The sequence below is a fragment of the Orycteropus afer genome, unplaced genomic scaffold (genome assembly GCF_000298275.1).
Source record: "Orycteropus afer afer isolate SDZICR_OR568_19922 unplaced genomic scaffold, OryAfe1.0 scaffold00102, whole genome shotgun sequence".
Taxonomy (NCBI): Eukaryota; Metazoa; Chordata; class Mammalia; order Tubulidentata; family Orycteropodidae; genus Orycteropus; species Orycteropus afer.
Genome location: NW_006921689.1, coordinates 9,752,727 through 9,774,916, shown reverse-complemented (window position 1 = coordinate 9,774,916; position 22,190 = coordinate 9,752,727). Strand labels below are relative to the sequence as shown.

General features: G+C 37.5%; 1 protein-coding gene across 1 annotated transcript in view; it reads right to left on the bottom strand.

The window, feature by feature from the left end:
• Positions 1-22,190, bottom strand: part of PTPRD (protein tyrosine phosphatase receptor type D) — a 463,281-nt gene that overhangs the window by 99,713 nt on the left and 341,378 nt on the right. Inside the window, exon 27 of the mRNA XM_042781300.1 lies at positions 7,889-8,012. Within this exon, the coding sequence (XP_042637234.1) occupies positions 7,889-8,012 (124 nt within the window). The remainder of the gene's footprint in view (positions 1-7,888; positions 8,013-22,190) is intronic.

Here is a 22,190-nt window from a genome sequence, read left to right as displayed (position 1 = left end):
CCCTGGCTCATTTAAAGGTGCTAAATTGTGCATCTCACAAATAATCAGGTTGTTGTAACATCATCTATATTATTTACACTTGGATTTTTTTCAAATTGCTCCTATTATGCAAATCAAAAAGCAGATGATATATTTTGAGCTTCCATTTAAAAGAACACATTCTTCCCCCACTGGAATCTGTAATGCTATTATGGGCCAGGCCTCCATTTATCAAACACCAATATTTTCTTTTGCTTTGCAGAGAACACCAAATATATATACAGTTATCTCATTTCGGTATTAATTTTTCCATAGATTATGTATAAAAGAAATTTCACCTGAGGAAGAAAGGGCCTACCTAGAGTAGGTAGGTATTATTAATGTTATTATGAATTTCAATATACCCTAATAATAATCTTAATAGTTTCCAATATTAGTGTTTTCTTTGTGCTACGCATTAAGGGCTTTCCATGCATGAATTCTCTTACTCCTTCTAATAATTCTGACTCATAGTGACCCCTCCTTGGGTTTCTGAGGTGGTATCTCTACAGAAGTAGATTGTCCATTCTTCCTTCTGGGGAGTGGCTGGTGGATTTGAACCACCAGCCTTCTGGTTAGCAGTCAAATGCTTTAGGTCTCCAATAATTATATAAGGTACTATTATTAACCCCATTGTACAGATGAGAAAACTGAAGTGAAATAACTTGTCTTACATCACATACAACAATTTAGAAGCAAGAGTAGCCTAGGCTGCTGTCATAGGAAAGATGTTTCTAGAAGAATATGTGTCCTTATGCAATGGTGCTTATTAAAGAGTTAGAAGAGAATAAATATCTTTATCATTCAAAATTTTACACACATACCCCAAACTAGGGGAAAAAAACATATTTTACTAAGCCTCTTTTATCAAATTAATGAGCATCAGTGTTAAAGAATGAAAATGAAATGATGTGGTTTATTCTTTATCATTTTAAATTCTCTTATAGATAAACTAAATGAACCTGGTTTGTTGGGAGAGTGACATCCTGGGAAAAAAAAAAAGCCAAACTCAACTGCCTTCAAGTTGATTGCAACTCATAGGGACCCCCATTGGTTTTCCAAGGCTGTAAATCTTTACTGAAGCAGACTGCCTCATCTTTCTTGTTTGGTACAGCTCGTGGGTTCAAACCACTGACCTTTTGAGTAGCAGCCACATGCCCTAACTACTACACCACCAGAACTCTTCGGGACAGTCAAGAGATGGAGGAAGGTCTTACATATAGGTAGTAGACACATATTCAGGGGTTCCATAAGTTGAAGTTGTTATTATCATTGGGTACTGTCAAGTCAGTTCTCACTCCTAGCAATCCTAAAGAAGCTCTGGTGGCATAGGGCCTAAGGCATTTGACTGCCAACCAGAAGGCTCGTGGTTCAAATCCACCAGCCACTCCTTAGAAGGAAGGTTGGGCAATCTACTTCGTAGAGATACTGCCTCAGAAACCTAAGGAAGGGTCGTTATGAGTCAGATCTGATTGACATCAGTGAGGTTTTTTTTTTGTTTGTTTGTTTAGCAATCCTATGTCACGGAGCAGAAATGCCCCATGGAGTTCTCTAGGCTGTAATTTTTATGGAAGTGGTCTATCAAATCTTTTTCCCATGTAGCCACTGGCTGGGATTGAACTGTCAACTGTTCAGTTAGCAGCAAACTTTTGCTTAACCATTACATCACTAAGGATACTGCCTACATTGCAGAATAGGTACAAAGGATTTGTATGCCTATGATGTCTCTGAATAGAGTACAGATCATGCGAGTAGGTGCCTTTGCTTTCCAAAGGGGTTTTAAAATGTTCATCAAATTCTCCAAAGAAACCAGCTCCCCTAAGGGGTTAATAATAATTGTATTAAGCAATGCATTCATGTTCACATGGCTACTGCAACTGGGGTTAAGTTTTCAGTCTTCTGTCTTCATATTCTGGGTTCTTCCCAATATATCCTGAAGACTGATATCAAGCAAATGCAAAGCCCACCTGGAAACCATTAAATAGTTCTGAAATATGTCATTCGTTCTTCTGAAAAGTTCCCTTTGACTTGAGTCTAAGAATACAACTGAAGGCCTCCAGCTATAAGATTTCTAACATAAATGCTTCAAAATGTGTGTTGTCCAAACTCCTGACAGACTTCCTAGCCAAAAATGCTCTGTTTTTGAATTATGAGAGAAGTACGTAGGCACAGCCATCATGATCTCAAAAACAGTGCAGGCCCGAGTGAGCTCCTGGAGGGCACACCCTTAAGTCTGACTAACATGTATTATTTTGCTTTTGCTACTCATTAGCTATTATCTTAAACAACTTGATTCTTTTATTGCTTCAATTTCCTCATCTGTAAAATGGAGGGCGATACTTAGTTTTTGGCATTGTCTGAACACTAGAGATGATATATATAAAATCTGGGACATGTGCCCAACACATAGTATGAACCCAAGTAATCACATCTATTATAACTTCTTGTCATTGTGGTGGGACTGAAAGATAAAGTTTTAGATTGTGTTTCCTTTTTTTTTTTTTCCCCCTTTTTTAACATCTGGACAATGATTTTTAAAAATCCACATCAGTTGGCTTTTAAAGTGAAATGTTAATTTATAATACCACTAATAGAATTATACAACAAAAAAGAATTATGGAGACCCTAAGTGCCTAGTGTCTAAGGCACTTGACTGCTGACCAGAAGGCTGGAGGTTCGAACACACCAGCCACTCCTCGGAAGAAAGGTTGGGCAATCTACTTTCGTAGTGATATCGCCTCGGAAACCCAAGGAGGAGTTGCTATGAGTCGGGTCCGACTTGACGGCACACAACAACAGCAACAACAAGTGGTACAAATGGTTAAGTGCTTGACCACTAACTAAAAGGTTGACAATTCAAATCTAGAAGTGCCTTGGAAGAAAGACCTCTTTATCTACTTCCAAAACACAGCCACTAAAAATCCCACGGAGTGTATTTCTATTCTGACACACATGGTGTTGCCATGAGTCGGAACTGACTTGATGGCATCTGGCCTGCTTTTTGTTTTATTAATGGAAGAATATAACTGCCAATGTGAAGATTAATTACATGTTAGAAAAAGCTCTTTGCTGTCTAGGAATGCAATGAGCAGGTTTAATTTTTATGAGTTACTAGGCCTTACAATAGCTAACCAGCAACTGATTGATGGTATTCCTGAAGATCCTCACCTGTGGAATCACTTAGGTACAGATGCACTTGACCTTACTTCTGGAATGTATGACTCTGATGTATTTGAACAATTGACAGTTTTTCATAAAGTGTCACCATCTTAGGTTACTAAGGTCATAATATAAACCAAACCAAACCCATTAACATCGAGTCGATTCTGACTCATAGCGACCCCCACTGGATTTCTGAGACAGTAAATCTTTATGGAAGTAGATAGCTCAGTCTTGCTTCTGCAGACTGGCTGGTGGGTTTGAATGACCAACCTTCTGGTTAGCAGTCAGATGCTTTAGGTACTGTACTACCAGAGCTCTACTAATATGTATTGTTTGTGTTATCCATAGTCTGATGACAAATGATAAGATAGATTTTTAGAGAAAAAGATAGGTCTGGGCTGGGCTTTTTAATAAATGCTAAGTTCCTTAGTTATTAGTAGAAAAGTAGTGTTACTGATGTGGGCCAATGAAAGTTCTGGTCGAGGAGACAGATGAAGTGGCTTCTAATACAAGTTATACTACTATCACTGTGGGGAATCTGGATCAATTACTTCTCTATATGACCATCAGTTTCCTCATCTCTAACACAGGTATCTATAGCTAGTTAAATACTTATACTGTTGATTTATCATACTATTTTGCACAGTGGATAAGGTAAGTGGTATGAAAACTACATAGAAATAACTCACAAAAGTAAAAAGAGAAGTCAAAAGCTTAAAGGTGAAGAAAATGATATTCAGAGAAGTCAAAAGTAGATAGCTAGTTAGCTACCGAGGTGCAACCCAAAACCTGATTTCCTTGCTTTTGGTCTTATCTTTTCTCCGTTTCTCAAGCATATTATTATACACTGTGTTTATGAACATGCAACTATTGCCTTCCATTTATACATTATTTGAAGATATTTATCTTAAGTCATTAAAATAAATCTCATCACTTCTCCAGAAATTTTTATTTTCTCTTAACAATAGTTTACACACGGAGGGGAATCCAATGATTACTGAATTGGTAAAAAATTCAATTGTATTTTCCATACTGCTTACCCTATAATTCAGCAACTGAAAGCATTTTTTTTTTTTTAAATTAAGACTCTCTTGAATTTATTCTGCATTTTCTCCAGCATAAATAAAATGACTCTGACTTGGGAGAAGCGTCAATGTATTCAAGAAGACCTGTCAGCACATACACAATTGTGTATATTTGCCCATATATAATTCCCAATTGTCTTTATTTTCCCTCCTGTTATCTCTCCATGGCAGTAGGGTAACAGTTTTTCTCTATTAAACAAGGATAAAGAAAATATGAATCACTGTAGAAACTTCCAGTTTTTTTCTCTAGTGTTCTGTCATGTCACTCTGTAAAGTAATACGAAGGGAGTGGCTAGCATCATTGAGAAAAGAAGAAAGACATAAACACCCAAAGACATTTAAGTTAGTGCCACAGGTGGAACCAAAGCAAGCACACCATTTTTAATAAATTTTGCATGATGTCACTTAGCATTTTAATATATTTGAAAAAAACATGGCCCTGTGTTATCAAGTTTCCCTTTACAGTGATTCTGTGGTTTCAGTTGCCAGCATATTTTCTTCTCTGCTTAAAATGGAGGATGCTGAGTTTCCCCTTAAAGAACTGCTGGTTTGGAATTACTCTAAAATAAAATGCTATTCATGCTTGTAATCTAGATTAAGCTTTCTAAATAACCCATAAACTTCAATTAAATGCTTCTAACCTTTTGCATAACACTCTCAACTGAAAGACTTTTGGTTTCTAGGTCAGCTTTAGATTTAGTGTATTTGGCCACATAGCTATAAAAAGGTAGATTTTAGTTTGAATCAAGTGCTTCAGCTTTTGTATTGTAAAAATAGCATAGGAATGAAATGTACATAGTTTCCAACTATCATAATAAAGGTATGAGGAAGTATAGTCTTTGTTCTTTGGCATACTTTACTGTTAAGATGGTGGAAAATAACAGGTTAAGAAAAATAATGGTAACATGGGCAAAGCCCAGGAAGTGGTAGTACTGATCCACCTAATTCTGAGTGGAAATACTACTACAGTAAAGCAAAGGCAGACTGATAAGTTCCAGGCAAAGGTCACAGCAAAGAGATTCTCAATGTACAGTCATTTATTTTATTCTGTAATTTATATTGCTTGATGAATAGAAAAAAATATCGCCCTGTGTGGTTTAATTTCTTATTTACTATGGAGATGATTCCAGGGACCAGACACAAGACATTGCTTTTTTTTTTTTTTACTTTTTTTACCTTATAAAATTAGAAATAAAGGGATAAAATGCAAATCCTATGCACTTGTCATCTACATATACCAAATACAGTTTGTAAAGAAGACTTTGAAGGAAGCAAGTACCCATTGACACTATCCTGCCTGAACCAGAATTGGTGACATTTTGATAAGGGTAGTCAATTTCTTTTCTTTTCACATTCAAAAAGGTTAACACTTGGACACCAAGTATTTTTAAGTATCTCAAAAAGGGATTCTGATATTTTCCAACATCAAAAGCAAAAGGAATTGTGAGAATTTTGCAAAAATAGGTCTATGTCATACAACACAATTTTGAGTCAAGGGGACTTCAGTATGCTCAAAGATAATTTTTGTTCTTAAAAGATTAGAAGTAAAGGAATTGGTTGACTATGATGGTTAATTTTATGTATCAACTTGCTATATGTATTTACATGTGATTAAATCAGCTGGCTGTGAGTAGAGCAGATTGCCTTCCATAATGTAAGTGTGCCTTAACCAATCAGTTGGAAGCCTTAAGAGCAAAAAGAGAGCTTTCTCTAGGGTGTTCTTCCTCCAGGTTATACACAGACATGTTGCCAGAACTCTTCACTCTTTGCATTGTCTGCCTTATGGATTCTGGGATACAAATCCACTCCCATCAAGTCAATTCCTAGTCATAGTGACCCTATAGGACAGACCAGAACTGCCACGTAGGATTTCCAAGGCTGTACAGCTTTACAGAGAAAGATTGGCTCATCTTTCTCTGGGGGAGCAGCTGGTGGATTCAAACCACCAATCTGGTTAGCAGTCTAATCATTTAACCATTATACCACCAGACCACCTTTTGGGACAAAGGCTGCAGCATTTTCCAGTTTGTCCCTCAGCTACAGATTTTGGACTTGTCAATAGCACTACAGTTGTGTGAGCCAATTTCTTAAACTAAATTTTTCTGTCTGTCTGTCTCCCTCCATATGAATGTACATACCTTACTAGTTGGGTTTCTCTAGGGAACCCTGACTGGGACAGGTGCTTCCTGAGAAAGCTCTGAAACACATTTTCACTTCAAAATTAACTTGGATGCTCATGAGGCAGGTAGGAATTCTGTCAGAATTACAAGATAAAGTGGTGTCATTATAGATTTTGGAATCATAAAAAAAAGGGAGAGCCAGTTGAAAAGGGAGAGCCAGAGATGGACATGTCTAAACTGTAAAGTTCAAAAAAAGGATTAGGTTTAGAGCTAGTTTTATTTGATTTTCTAGCTGGGAAACTGGAAGAGAGTAAACAGTGAACTCCATGTGGTATTTGGTAGTTGGTGGTTTCCAGGTTAGCTATTAGGACACAGGGAAGGATGGAAGTGACATTGTAAACTATTTACTAAGGGCAGCTATCCACTGTGCTACTGTAAGCAAAGACTGAGGAATTGCTTACTGGGGACTTATTATTAGGAAAGGATGAATGGACTGTACCCTCATGAATCTTTAAGGGAAATCAGGTATATTTGAAGGAGTTCTGATGGTGCAGTGATTAAGCACTTGGCTGCTAATAAATGGTTGGGAATTTGAACCCACCAGCCATTCTGAGGAAGACAGATGTGGCGGTCTGCTTCTGTAAAGATTTACAGCTTAGGAAACCCATTTGGGTCTCTATGAGTGAGAATTGACTATATGACACACAATAACAACCAAAATATATTTGTGGAAACCATTCCCTTCTGGAAAACATTCCTTAGTGCAACTGTAAGAAATGAATTACCAAGTAGTCCACAAATTAGATGGGTCAGACATTTCTAAAGAGCTTAAATCATATTAATCTTCAAACTGTCAACTTCTAATCTTTAGATGTCCCTAGTAGACAACCAGATATTTCTAAAACAAACAAACATTCTCCCATTCTTTACCTCACCTCACCTCACCTCACTGCTGTAGAGTCAGATCCGACTCATAGCAACCCTTCCTTAGGTTGCCGAGACAGTATCACTACAGAAATAGATTGCCCAACCTTCCTGCCGAGGAGTGGTTGGTGGGTTTGAACTGCCAGCCTTCTGGTTAGCAGTCAAATGCCTTAGACACTATGCCACTAGAGCTCCCTCTCCCATCCTTAAATAAATATAAATAACTAGTTTATGAGCATCTTCTGACAATCACCTATTCATTTATAAACATTAGTAACTATTAGCAAAACAGACAATCCCAATTTCCTTTGCATATATAAAAACCAAATACATTAGTAAGTTTTCTTCTAGGGTAGTGGCAGGAAGGCAGATTGGTATGCGCTTGCGTTGTGTGATACCAAGGATAGTGTGTCTGTGGGGGGTGTGTGTGTGTGCACGTATAAGAGTGAGAGTGATCCATGCCTGAAATTTTAAGTAAGTATTTTCACAGAGAGCCTATAACCTAACAAAAACTGTATTTTCATGTACATCCTTAAACCCATGAAAATAAAAGTAGAAATAAAGTCTGCATTTCCTTACCTTCTATTGCTGATAGGAGAACCCGGGAATGATCATATGCAATTACATTTGCATATCTATTCTTTGGTTTGTTTACTTCCAAGTTTGAATGTTCCCATGTGAACTGCTGGCCAGGGTCAATTGACTTTAAAAGAAAAACAGCACACATACACAGAATCAATACTAAGTAACACTGGCTTATAGGCATTTATCCCAAGTAACAAACATGATTTAAAAAGAAAATTCTGAAGCTATACTTCATCATGATGATCTCAGCTGTGAAACTGAATTTAATATAACCAGCATAACACAAAATGATTAATCCCTGTAAGAAGCAGTGATAGTCACCAACATTGATTCAAATGGGGGAAAAAAATCAATACAGATGTTCTGTTAATATTGGAAGGGTAGGTTTTTATTTTTTGCTTTTCCATTACTGCTGTTGTAGTTTATAAGTTATCTTAGCTCAATATTCCTTCCAGTTCTGTAAACATTATTATTCTTCCTTAGTCCTTCCTATCTAGACCTAACTCGTCACCCTGGACTTTTACGTTGATTGGTCTTTCACTGGCTTCACTGGCCACTGGTTTCATTGTTCTCTCTTCACCTGCACGTTCACATATCAATGCCAATGTTAAGTTTCATCTGTTTGTCTGTAAGACACCATGACCAATATCACAAGGCAATTTGTACCATTCAATAAACTAAAAATTACAATAAATTGTAAACCTAATAATCATCTTAGAATAATAATTAATAATTCAATGCATATAGGGACTATTTTTCTATTTATCATTATGTTTCTATTTGTTATTATGTTATCCTTATATCTATGTTTTTGAGTGCCATTGAGTCTATTTCAATTCACAGAGATCCTATGTGACAGAATACAACTGCCCCACAGGGTGACCTCGGCTGCAATCTTTATGGGAGCAGATGGCCAAGTCTTTTCTCTCTTGGAGCTGCTGGTGGGTTTGAACTGTTGACCATTCCATTAACAGCCTACCTTAACCACTGAACAATTACGGCTTCTTACAACAACAACATAGTGGCCTAAGGTACTTGACTGCTAACCAGGAGGCTGGCGGTTCAAATCCACCAGCCACTCCTTGGAAGGAAGATGGCACAATCTCCTTCCATAGTGATACTGTCTCAGAAACCCAAGGAGGGGTCGCTATGAGTTGGGTCCGACTCGACAGCACACCACCACCACCACCACCACCACCACAACATCATGTTTATAGACGTCCTTTATGTTTATAAATTATTTTAACCTTAATTTTTTCTGACTTTTAATGCCTTCTTTGATACTTCAGTTCAACTGAAATATTTAACAATCTAAAATAAATAGTGCACAGATATAAAATAATATGTACATTTATATTTATAGTTAAATAGAATCACTACTTTGAGGACTAATTCAGGCTTTGATTATAAAACTGTAAGGGACTTCTTAATTTTCTGCAATGGTAGGGAAATCAAAACACCTCTTTCATTCCATTACAGGATACCAACATCTTTTTAAGAGTTATAATTTCATGGTATATAGAAACATGAGCTCACTAATTACATAAACATGATTTTTAATGATCAGAATGAAGTTTTCAGAAAAAAAAATATAAATGTACAGGTGAAATTAAAAGAAAATAACTCTATATTATGTTAATAGAAATTATATCCATTATTTTTGATGCTGGGTATTATATCAATGCTTTTATGTGTATATGTAAAACTTCAAAGTAAAACATTTCCAACACTCCTCGGAAGGAAGGTTGGGTAATCTACTTCTGTAGTGATTCTGCCTCGGAAACCCAAGGAGAGGTCGCTGTGGGTTGGGTCCAACTCGATGGCACATAACAACAACACATTACAATATGAAAGATGCACATACTTTCTGATAGAAGAGACAGACTTCAGCACTGTAGTAAAACTCATAAGTGTAAAAAGTCAAGCCTATTAAGAGTATATACACTAGCCTCCAAAAATACTAAATTTCTCAGCAGTAGCCATTGCTGCCTCTGATTTAATAAGGATTATAAAAACTTTTTCCTTCTTAATCGATGATAATCTATATGTAAAATAGTCAATCACTGAGCAATACACAGGAAAATATCTTTCATGCTTTAAAGTCTAAAGAAGAGTATCATTATCTTCCCTGCCGAATATACTCCTTTCCAAGTATTCCCTGACCTAAAAGCATTTGTAACATTTAGACACCCAGGGCAGAAGGCTTCAAGTCAACCTTGACCTTCTCCACATAGTACAGCTCGACTCTGACCAAGACCTGCCTTAAAATGTCTCCATTCAGTCCCAAATTTACAATCTCACCAACACTTCCTAAGTTCAGACCTTTAGTATCTGCTGTCTGGTTGATTTCCTTCCTTTCCTCTCACCCTACTACAATCCATTCTTTATAGTGCTGCCAAAATCATCTTTCTAAAGCACTGGACCAGGAGCTCTGGTGGAGCAATGTCTAAGACATTTAACTGCTAACCAGAATGTTGGTGGTTCAAACCTATCAGCCATTCCACAGAAGGCAGACAAGGCAATCTATTTCCATAAATATTTATTACCTTGGAAAACAAGTGGGGGTTGCTATGAGGCAGGATCGACTTGATGACAATGGTAAAACACTGGAAAAGTTAGGCCCTTGGTTAAGATCTTTGACTGCCTCTGTGTGAACTATAGTTTAAATTTTAAATTCCTTAGCTATAGCCCTACCTACACAGTTTTAGTTTCTTTGCCTCTGTAGTACACTTGGCTTGAGGGTAATGGTGGTTGAGTGGTAGAATTCTCACCTCTCATGTGGGAGACTGGGGTTTGATTCCCAGCCAATGCAGCTCAGCCCAGCCACTACTTGTCTATCACTGGAGACTTGTATATTGCTATGATGCTGAACAGGTTTCAGCAGAACTTTCAGACTAAGACAGACTAGGAAGAAAGGGCTGGTGATCTATTACCAAATATTAGCTTATGAAAACCCTATAGATCCCCGTGGTCCAATCCAGTTGTGCATGAGGTTGCCATAAGTCATGGCTGATTCCACCACAGATAACAACCCCTGGCTCAATACATGGTTCAACATATACTTATTAAATGAATGAGTGAATCGATGAATGAAACGCTGTTAAAAGAAGTTCATAATGAGACATCATAATGTAATTCCTCTATAAAATATAGGGATGAGGGAATAAACTATGGAAACTACAATGTACAGTGTACCAAAACTTTATCACTTAGCAGTCATTAACATATGGCTTAGTAATTAAGTATGTGATCCTGAAATTATAATTATCACTGATATTTGACTTTACACTTGAGCATTACTTGGCACATAAGCTTTTTATACATCACTGTCTAAAATATCCCAAGAAGCTACTAAGCTCATTGATGTACAGAATTTTGGCTGGAAGATATTACTAACTGTGATGGGCTTGTTTTACTCAGATTATGATCACTGACAGATGTATAAAATGGCATGTATTTAATTAGAGTAATGGAATTGCATTTTCAACTCAAATACATTGTTAACTCATGCCCATTTCTGCTCCTGCCACATATCCTCAACCTTCTACATGATTTATCTGATACTTATATCAACATGTTTAAAAATCAGTAATGGAAATATGAGCTGTGGGCCCCGTATGTTAATATGCCTAGGCATAAAGTGTGGTCTTTCAGAAGAAAATCCATAAGTAACAGGATAATTATAATAAAAGCTGTCAGGTCATTATACTTCAAATGCTGTAACCTGTTCCATTTTGAGGTAGGTATTGTTTTCTCCATTTTGTAGGTTATGAAATTGAAGTAAAGAAAGATTAAGTTCCTTAATTCAATAAATCATAATGAGGGCTTTCCATGTGCCAGACACTTGGCTACTTGGTGGTTAAGTAATTAGGCTACACTTACACGGCTAAACTCATACAATCATCCTCACACAAAGGCCTGAGTGATTCCGAAGTCCAGTTGATAATTGCTGGCTGTAACTGAGTCTGTCCTGACTCATGGTGATCCAATTCACCATGATGGAATGAAACACTGCTTGTTTCTATACCATCTGTATGATCCACTGTGGATCAGACCTTTGTAATCAATGGGGTTTTCACTGGCGGATCTTCAGAAGTAGATCATCAGACTTTTCTTACTAGTCTGTCTTATTTTGGAAGCTCCACTGAAACATGTTCAGCATCATAGCAATGCACAAACCTTCACTGACCAACGGGTGGTAGCTGTGAATGAAGTACACTGACTGGTATGGTGCTGAAGCTGAATGGAAGATGAGAATTCCCTTACTAAACTAGCAATGTGCCTAACTGATAATTGTTGTTGGTAGGTGCTGCCAAGTTAGTTCTCACTTATAGCTATTCCATGTACAATCGGATTTAACATTGCCTGGTCCTGTGCCATCCTCACAATCATTGCAATGCTTGACAGCAATGTTGCAGCCATTGTGTCAATCCATCTTCTTGAGATCGTCTTCCTCTTTGACACTTACCCTCTGCTTTACTAAGCATGACATTCCTCTCCAGGGACTGGTCCTTCCTGATAATATGTCCAAAGTACATGAAACGAAGCTTTGCCATTCTCACTTCTAAGGAGCATTCTGGCTGTACTTCTTCCAAGACAGATTTGTTTGTTCTTCTGACAGTCCAATGCATGTTCAATATTCTTTGCCAACACCATTACTGAAAGACATCAATGCTTTTGTCTTCCTTTTTTTTGTCCACCTTTCGCACACAGATGAGGCGACTCAAAATACCATGGCTTGGGTCAAGCGCACTTTAGTCCTCCAAGTGACATCTTTCCTTTTTAACAGTTGAAAAAGATCTTTTGCAGTACATATGCCCAATGCAATATGTCATTTGAATTCCTGACCGCTGCTTCCATAGGTGTTGATTGTGGATCTACATCAAATGAAATCCTTGACAACTTCAATCTTTTCTCCATTTATTATGATGTTGCTTAATGGTCCAGTCATGTGGATTTTTGTTTTCTTTATGTTGAGGTATACTCCATACTGAAGGCTGTAGTTTGATCTTTATCAGTACACACTTTAAGTCCTCTTCAATTTCAGCAAGCAAACATATAGCAGATTGTTAATGAGTCTTTCTCCAATCCCAATGCCATATTCTTCTTCATACGGTCCAGGTTCTTAAACTATTTGCTCAGTATAAAGACTGAAAAAGTATAATGAAATTATACAACCCTGAGGTACATCTTTCCTGATTTTAAACCACATAGTATGTCCTTGTTTTGTTTGAAGTACTGCCTCTTGGTCTATGCATAGGTTTTGCATGAACAGAATTTCCACTCTTCTGAATGTTATTCATAATTTTTTATAATCCACACAGTTTAATGCCTTTCCATAGTCAATAAAATACAGGTAAACATCTTTTGGTATTTTCTGTCTCCAGCCAAGAGGTGGCTTGAATTTCTGGCAGTTCTCTGTTGATGTAATTCTGAAGTAATTTCTGCATTATCTTTAGTAAAATTTTACTAGCATGTGATATTAATATATTATTTGATAATTTCTGCATTCTATTGGGTCATTTTCTTTGGAAGGGGAACAAATTTGGATCTCTTCATTGGCTGGCCAGGGAGCTGCCTTCCAAACTTCTTGGCATAGATGATTGAGTGCTTATAGCACTGCATCAGTTGGCTGAAACATCTCAATTGGTATTCCACCAATTCCTGGGCCCTTCCTTTTGGCCAATGGCCTTGGTGATAGAAATGATTCTGGAGATTGCATGACAGAATTTTGCAAGATCAATCACTTACTCATTGCAAATACCTTTTTTTCAACAACATAAATGGCTACTACACACATGGACCTCGATAGACGAAACACACAGGAATCAAAATGACTGACTACATATGTGCAAAGAGACAATGGAGAAGTTCGGTATCTTCAGTCAAAACAAGGTCAGGGGCTGAATGTGGAACAGATCATCAACTGCTCATATGCAAATTGAAACTGAAGCTGAAGAATATTAAAACAAGTCCACGAGAGCCAGAAGACAATCTTGAGTACAGACCACATGAATGTAGAGACCTTCATAAGAACAGATTTGACGTATTGTACACTCTGACCAGAGACCAGATGAATTGTGGGATGACATCAAAGACATCATACTGGAAGAAAGCAAAAGGTCATCAAAAAGACAAGAAAGAAAGTGAAGACCAAAATGGATGTTAGAAGAGACTCTAAACCTTGCTCTTAATGTAAAGTAGCTAAAGCAAATGGAAGAAATGACAAAGTAAAAGAGTTTAAATGAAGATTTTGAAAGGTGGATCAAAGAACTGAAAGAACTGAAGAAAAAATTCAAGACTTGAGTTGCAATACTGAAGGATCTATGGGCAAAATATACAATGATAGAGGAAGCATCAAAAGAAGACAGAAGGAAATACAGAATCACTGTACCAAAAAGAAAGAGCTCTGCTGGCATAGTGCCTAAGGTATTTGACTGCCAATCAAAAGGTTGGCAGTTTAAATCACCAGTCACTCTGTAGAAGGAAGATGGGGCAATCTACTTCCGTAAAGATTTATCACCTTGGAAAACCAATGGAGGTTGCTATGAGTCATAATCAACTTGATGGCAGGGAGTTTGGTTTTTTGTCTGGTACCAAAAAGAATTGGTTGATGTTCAACTATTTCAGTAGGTAGCATATGATCAAGGCCAATGGTGTTGAGGGAAGAAGCCTAAGCTGCACTGAAACCAAATCACACCCACTGCCACTGAGCCAATTTTGACTCATACTGACCCTACAGTGCAAAGTAGAACTGTCCTATAGGGTTTCCAAGGTTGCAAATCTTTTATGTAAACAGACTGACTCACCTTTCTCCTGCATAATGGCTGGTGGGTTTGAACTTCCAACCCTGTGGTTAGGAACTGAATGCTTCACCACTGCACTACCAGAGCTCCTCAGCCGAACTGAAGCTATTGGCAAAAAGCAAGGCTCCAGCAATTTACAGAATACTCACTGAGCCAATAATTACCCACTGGTAATTACTAAGGCACAATGCTACTGAATTCCCTGGAATGTTACTGTAAAACGAAGTCCAACTTATAACATCTAAACATGACTTCCCTTTCTCTGGTCAGTGTGAGTAATATTTCTTCCCATTCTACCCAGCTTATCAGCCAGTGTCATTCTGGAGCAATTACAGGAGAAATCAAGTCTTAAAAATGAAGTTGCCTTCCCATGGTTGATAAAACAGATGGAATGCAGCTTACATTTATACTCGTTTTACATGAGTAAATCAAACAAACGTTGATCAAATAATGCTGACTTGTCTTTGTGGCACAAAACACTCATCCATCTGTATCTATGTGTCTGACTAAACCTTTAACAACACACAACACCGGCCATTATTTTTGGGACTTGTAAGAATGCTGACAGCAGGAAATACGGTAAATAAGAATAACTATTCAAAGAGGTGAAATATAATGAGATCTTTTATATTTAGAAAAAAAAAAAAAACTGGTTGAAGAAAATCAAATTTCAATTATCCATGTTAATGACGGAAAGATGTCAGGGTTGAATGAGACCCTAATTCTCAAAGCCTAGTGTGATAACACAGTCACTTTGCCTGGTTCTTTGCTCTCCAGCTTCTCTTGCTCTGACCCTTTTTAGGAGGATTAAAATGGTCAGTGTAGAGATGGAACTCAGGTCGTGGGTGATACAGAAATTGATTATAAATTGATTTCTGTATCAGCCTCAAATTTTGGCCAGACCATTGTTTAATAAATGAGGCAAAGATGGTCTCTGTGGCTTGGTCCTGAGTTGCTTACTTCTTGACAGCAAGTTGAAGCCTGTTAGTCACCCCTGTTCTAAAAAACAAAAGTCCACAGAGCCAAGCTCAAATTTATACATAATCAAATGTTTTGGATAGGTAGGTATTTAGGCACTTAGAGCCTGCCTGCTTCACATATCCTGTGCAACTGCCACCCAACAGTTTTGCTAGCCCTAAACCAAAATACCCAAACCCGCTGCAGTTGAGTCAATCCTGGCTCACAGAAACCCTGTAGGACAGAGTAGAACTACTCCATAGGTTTCAAAGGATGTAATCTTTACAGAAGCAGACCAGTGAGTCTGACTTACCAATCTTTAGGTCAGCAGCTAAATACTTTAACTTTGTTAACCCTAGAGAAGATAAACCTCTGTAGTTATAAGGACCCTCACAGCTGCATCTATCCTTTGGAGTTCTTTGATTCACTTGGTTGTAGGAAGATGTCATCCAGATGTATATAAGCCCCCTCCCCCTTTTCCTATTCCCAGAAATTTCATGTAGTCGTCCACTTCTGGTGACTCTCTGAATGGCTTGCCTCTAGAAGACCTCCTGCTACGGAGGACCATCCCCTCCAAGAGGCTGCCAATGTGGCATCCCCCATGAATAACTTGTTGTGCAAAGCTGCTATCTCCAGGGCATCCCTCTTTCCTTGTTCAGCCCCAAATTCTCTTGCACTCACTATACCCATCATGACAATGCATTTTTCTACTATACAGTTCAGCTGTATTTGCTTTTCCTTAGATTGACTCTCACCTATCTCAACACACCCTCTGGTTCAGTCTATCCAAAGACCTTCTGTGGGAGACACTCTGGCTCCCTAGCACTCAATCTGAAGTTCTACCCCTCCTGAGCAAGAATTTTAGGCAGGTATTCTTCAGTCTCCCCTGAATGTGAAATTTTACAAGTTGGGAGTGAACAAACTAGCTTTATTTAACCAAAAGTTGAGTCATAGACTTAAAATAAGCCATGTAAAGTTTTTACCTTACACTGACACAAAATTCATAAACAAGAATTTTACTTCTTCATATTTGCTTCTGTTTCTCCATGCAGTCAGCAAGGCCCTTGAAAGATACTACATACCAATAAAAATCAGGATCTAGAGTGAATCCTAAGTGCCATATAAACTTTACTAAGATCCCAAATTATTTCACATTGGTTCCTTATCTGCACACTTGGCAGATGACACTTCTGAATAAATATTGACTGAATCATTCTAATGGTATCAATGGCTTTGTCTTATGAAGGAAGGTGGCCAGATTTACCTTTGGAGTAATTTAGTGAAAAGAGAGAAAGCCTCATATAAACATCTGCTAATTTCAAATATTTTGCATTTATGTATTCTTTAAATTGATTAAGGAGCTCTGGTGTGGCATAGTGCCTAAGGCATTTGACTGCTACCCAGAAGGCTGACAGTTCAAACCTACTAGCCACTCCTCAGAAGGAAGACTGGGCAATCTACTTCAGTAGAGACACTGCCTCAGAAACCCAAACAGGGATAGCTTTGAGTCGGACTTGACTTGACAGCAGTGAGTTCAGTTTGTTTTTTTTTGTTTGTTTGTTTTGTTTTTGGTTAGTGGTATAGTCATTAAGGCATTGGACTACTAACTAATGGGTTGGTCATCAGCAGGAGAAAGATGAAGCATTCTACTTCTGTAAAGTTTTACACCCTTGGAAACCATATGAGGCAGTTCTATTCTGTTCTGCAGGGTCATTAGGAGTCGGAATTTACGTGATGGCAGTGGGTTTTTGGTGTTTTAACTTGATTGTCTGAAAGTCCATTTTTAAAATCAATTAGACCTTTATAAATAGCTAAGTGAAAAATTAAGCTACTTATAACAGAATTTATAATTTTGCACAAAGTTCTGCACTGTATTCTTGCTAAGGAACTAACATGAAAAGCTACATATTTATATCAAATATTAATAATAGCTAACATTTAATATGCTTATTTTTGCTTTACATATATTAACTCGTTTTACTTTCACAAAGACCTTATGATGCCTGCCTTCTGACATCAACTCTAAATGCCTTCTCTACACCAACTTCAAATGCAGTTCTTCTGATCGTAACCACTCAGAGTGAAGTCAGATCTTGTATGTTAAAGGGCACAATTCTTTGCACTGCCAATCTGCCCAAGAGTTCTTCAGACACCAGCCCCAGTTTTGGGGGGCTCCAGGACACCTGCATTTGTAGAACCACAGGCTATAAATTGGGGGTTCCCACTATCCCTTTGGTTTAAAAATATTATTAGAATGATTCACGGAGCTCAGAAAGTGCCATACTTACTACTATAATTTTCTTACAGCAAAAAGGACACAAAAGAAGAGATACATAAAGCGAGGTCTGAGAGGGTCCTCTATGGAGACCTTCTATGTCTCCAAGGACATGTGACTCTCTCTGTACATCAATGTGTACCACCAACCAGGAAGCTCACCTGAGCTTCAGTATCCAGAGTTTACACTGAGATTTCATTATGAAGGCAAAAATGATTAAATTATTGCCTACATGTAACTGGAACTCAATTTCCAATCCATTTTACTCCCCAGGAAGTTGGACAGGTATCACATGGTGGGTTTTTTCTGACAAAGCCAGCCCCATTCAGCATGTGTTATCTCATTAGCATAAACTCTCAGATGAACTCTAGAGCCTTTATGAGTAACATAGGCACTCCTATCATTTGGGAAATTCTAAAGTTTTGATGTTACTTTCCAGAAACCAAGGACAAAGACCAAATTCCTTGGATAAAGTAAATTCTTGACTCCACAGACCCTAATATGCATCTACCATCATTGTCATAGCTCTGCAGATTAAGAAACTGAGATTCGTTTCTTGTCTGGCAAGATGGTGGACTAGGCAGAAAGACTGCACAGACCCTCTTCAATAAAGAAAAGGGGAACCAATTAACACAGACACAGAAGATAATCCTGGACCCCTGAGCCTTGAAGGGAAGGATATACAAGTGGACTAAACCCCAACTAGCAGAAGAATTTGCGTGAAAATACCAAAAAAGGAGGCATATGGAGCTGCGGTCTGGCAGCTATCCTGAGCGATCCTGGTGGCACAGACAGCTTGGAGATTCCGGAGTGGTGGCAGGACTTAAATGTGAAACCTAAAACTATACAGTTCCTCACGGAAAATCTAGGGGCAAATTTAAGGGTCCTAATATATGGCATAAATAGACTATACAATAGCCAAAAGATGGAAACAACCTAAGTGTCCATCAACTGAGGAATGGATAACCAAACTATGGTACATATACACAATGGAATACTATGCAATGCTAAAGAATAATGTAGAATCTGCAAAACACCACATAACGTGGATTTTTATGTGGTATACCATCAAAAGGAATAACTTACGTGTCACTGGAATTCCAGAACAAGAAGAGGAAAACAAAACCAGTGAGAAAATTGACAACAAGATACACTCCTTGGAGAGAACAGTCATTGAGAAAGATGGGTTGCCTATGCACAGGGAGACAGCTCAGGGGGTAGGAGTCTATGGAAAGATGGACACTGGGAAGAGGTAACTATGGGGAGGAAGTGGGAGGAGAGCTGTTGTATTGTGGTAAACTGTGGTCAATGTCATGAGACAAAGTGTATGTAAACTGCTGTATGGAAAGTGAATTTGCTCTGTAAATCTTCACCCAAATCATAATAATTAAAAAAAAAAAAAGAAAAAGAAAAAGAAAAGAAACTGAGATTCAGAAATGTTAAGTAACCTCCTCAAACAGAAGCAGGTAAAGAAACCAGGCAGAGTGCAGGCATTCTGGGCCCCCAAATCTGAGGCTCTATGTGTCCCCTCTAGCCAAGTTGGAGAATATTCCTGAATTGTTTCACACTTGACTTTCAATTGTTCTCTTGAAACACAATTCAAGGAAAACTTTGAATAAAAATCGAGTGGGATGCTGATCTAAATTTATAATTTTAAACTCTAAACAAAAGAGTGTTCATAAATTTGCACATCACCTTACAGCCATTGAGTAAAATTACATCTGTTATGAGAATGACCTTTTTTGATAAAGCCAAACTCATCATTTTAAAAAAGCCCCTTAAATATGTTCCTGCAAAGTTTAACTTCTCTATTCAGAGGAAAAATACAACTCACATATGCAAAACACCACACAACATTAGTTGTTCTATGTTTCACTCTCCTTCACCCTCATCAAGAGAAAACCTCAAAATACTCCCTTTAGAAACTCATCAAAGAGAAACCACAGAAAGATCAACACATCCTGTTCTTGTGTGTGTTTTAAAAACGTCTAACACAAATCTAATTATATGGGAGGAATAGACTAGCAAGTTGGCTAGCTGAACTATAGGTCAGGGAAACCATCACTTTTGCAGAGAACTGAACTTAAAATGACCCCAACTTCCAGAGAAATACTGTCTTTCCACATAATTTCCTACTAGTAGGCTTCTTTGTCTTCACTTAGTGTGGTTTGCCCAAATTATTCTCAAGTACTTTCTGAGGTCTAGAATATCAATCTGCCATGGACTATATTTCTTTTTTCATCCTCACTCATTTATATTCTCTCTCTCCCAGTTGGAAAATGATAAATGAATATATATCCATTTGAAAAAGACCCATGTTTGCATATTCTGAAAGGGCTATATTTTGTGCAATTAGCAAAGCCCTGTAATTGGTATAATGAATACTTACTTCAAAGAGAAGAGCATGAGTTCAGTTGAATGTAATGATGCTGTAGAAACTGGAATATGAGAAAGGGTGGGAAGTATGATGAGGAGCAAAGTCCAGAAGTCAGAGACCAGGGAGCCAACCGTCTCTCTGCCCCTGGTTATTTCAGCAGGGCATGTAACTTGGGTCTCTGTTTACCTGCTCTTTGTTCTGTTTTCTATTAATGATGTCCCCAGGTCATGTTTCTACAATTCTTTCCTCTTATTTCCCTTTATCCAATTAATTATCAAAAATTCTGAGTCTCATTTAAAGGCTGAAGGATTAAAACAAGGACTTTTCAAGACTCACTGCTAAGGCAAGGAATGGATCTAGCCTTGGTGGTAACCATTAAGTGCTCAGCTGCTAACGAAAAGGTTGGTTTTGCAAACCTACTTGGTGAGCCTGCAGAGAAAGACTTGGTAATCTGATCCCACAGTGATTACAATGTCGAAAACCCTATGAGGCAGCCCTACTCTGTCGCATAGGTTCGCTATGTATTGAAAATTGACTGACAACACTCAACAACAAGATTGCTCCACCTTTAAGAATAGAAAGATGTATAGAATTTGTAAATATATCAAGTCATCAAAGGTAACATAAAGTGTTTTAACCGATATGTTTGTACAGAGTATATTTTCTTCACTCGGTTTTTAGTAAGCAACCGAATTGCCCCAAATTTATATGTTGTCCAAAAGTTTGATTAGAAATTCTGATAACATATTGAATAACAAATACTTAGAGAAAATTATCTAAAGCAATAATTTTGTTATCTGCATTATCAGAATCAATATGATATGCGGTGAACTGAAAACATAAACTACACTCTGAGTAAACCATTCAGTTGTGTGAGATGAGTTAAGTTTTTGAGGCAAAGGTTTGATAAACACTTTCTTATAAATCATACCTTGGCACAAAGGATGATTAGTTTATCTCACACAGAATATAGTTTAGGTGTCTTGATGGCAAACAGGTTAAGCACTTGCTGCTAAATGAAAGGTTGATGGTTTGAACCCATCATGAGAGAAGGATCTGGCAATCTGCACTTATACGTATTACAGCCTGGAAAATACTATGGGCCAGTTCTACTGTGTCACATGGGGTTGCTATGGCTCAGAATTGACTCCAGAATACCTAATAACAACAAACCAACAGGATACAGTTTACTCATAGGAATATGCTAAACGTATTCTAAAATCGATTCAAACTGATGAAAACAAAACAAAACAAAAAACAATGAACATTGAATAATTTTTCACTTCAGTAGGGCAACATGTTTGAGTAGAATTCAGACAAGCTACTTCACTGCTTTATGCAAGTGACAGAGGAAAAGATTATTTTTTGCAGGTATTTCCAAATTAGTATTTAAAACAGAACATATGAGGTTAAGATCTGATGATGTATGAGTCCATACTTATTATATGCTCTTTTTAAATATGGCTAGCATTTTCTTGGATGCTAATGACTGCAGAGGAAAAACTATTCTAGCTTCTGCAGACAGCATTCTAAAAGCATTCTAAAAGAATGAAAATAGCGATACACCCTAATTCTAAGTCTTGGTCATTGGCTATTTATCACCTACATCAAATTAAAAAAAAAAAAAAAAGAAAGAAAGAAAGAAAGGGTTGGACAGAATTATAGTTTATATTTGTAAAGAATGGTGCTTCATAGATAATCTTTTGTCCAAAAGAATTCAGAACTTAGGATTCCTGATGTGATCTGGAAAAGCAAAATAAATTTAAAAATTTCTAGAAAGTTTTGAGCAAATAAACACTATTATAAATTTATTAAACTCTTTAAAGAGATAAATAGAATAAAATTGAATTGAATTGATAGAAAGTAATTACAATGATTTAT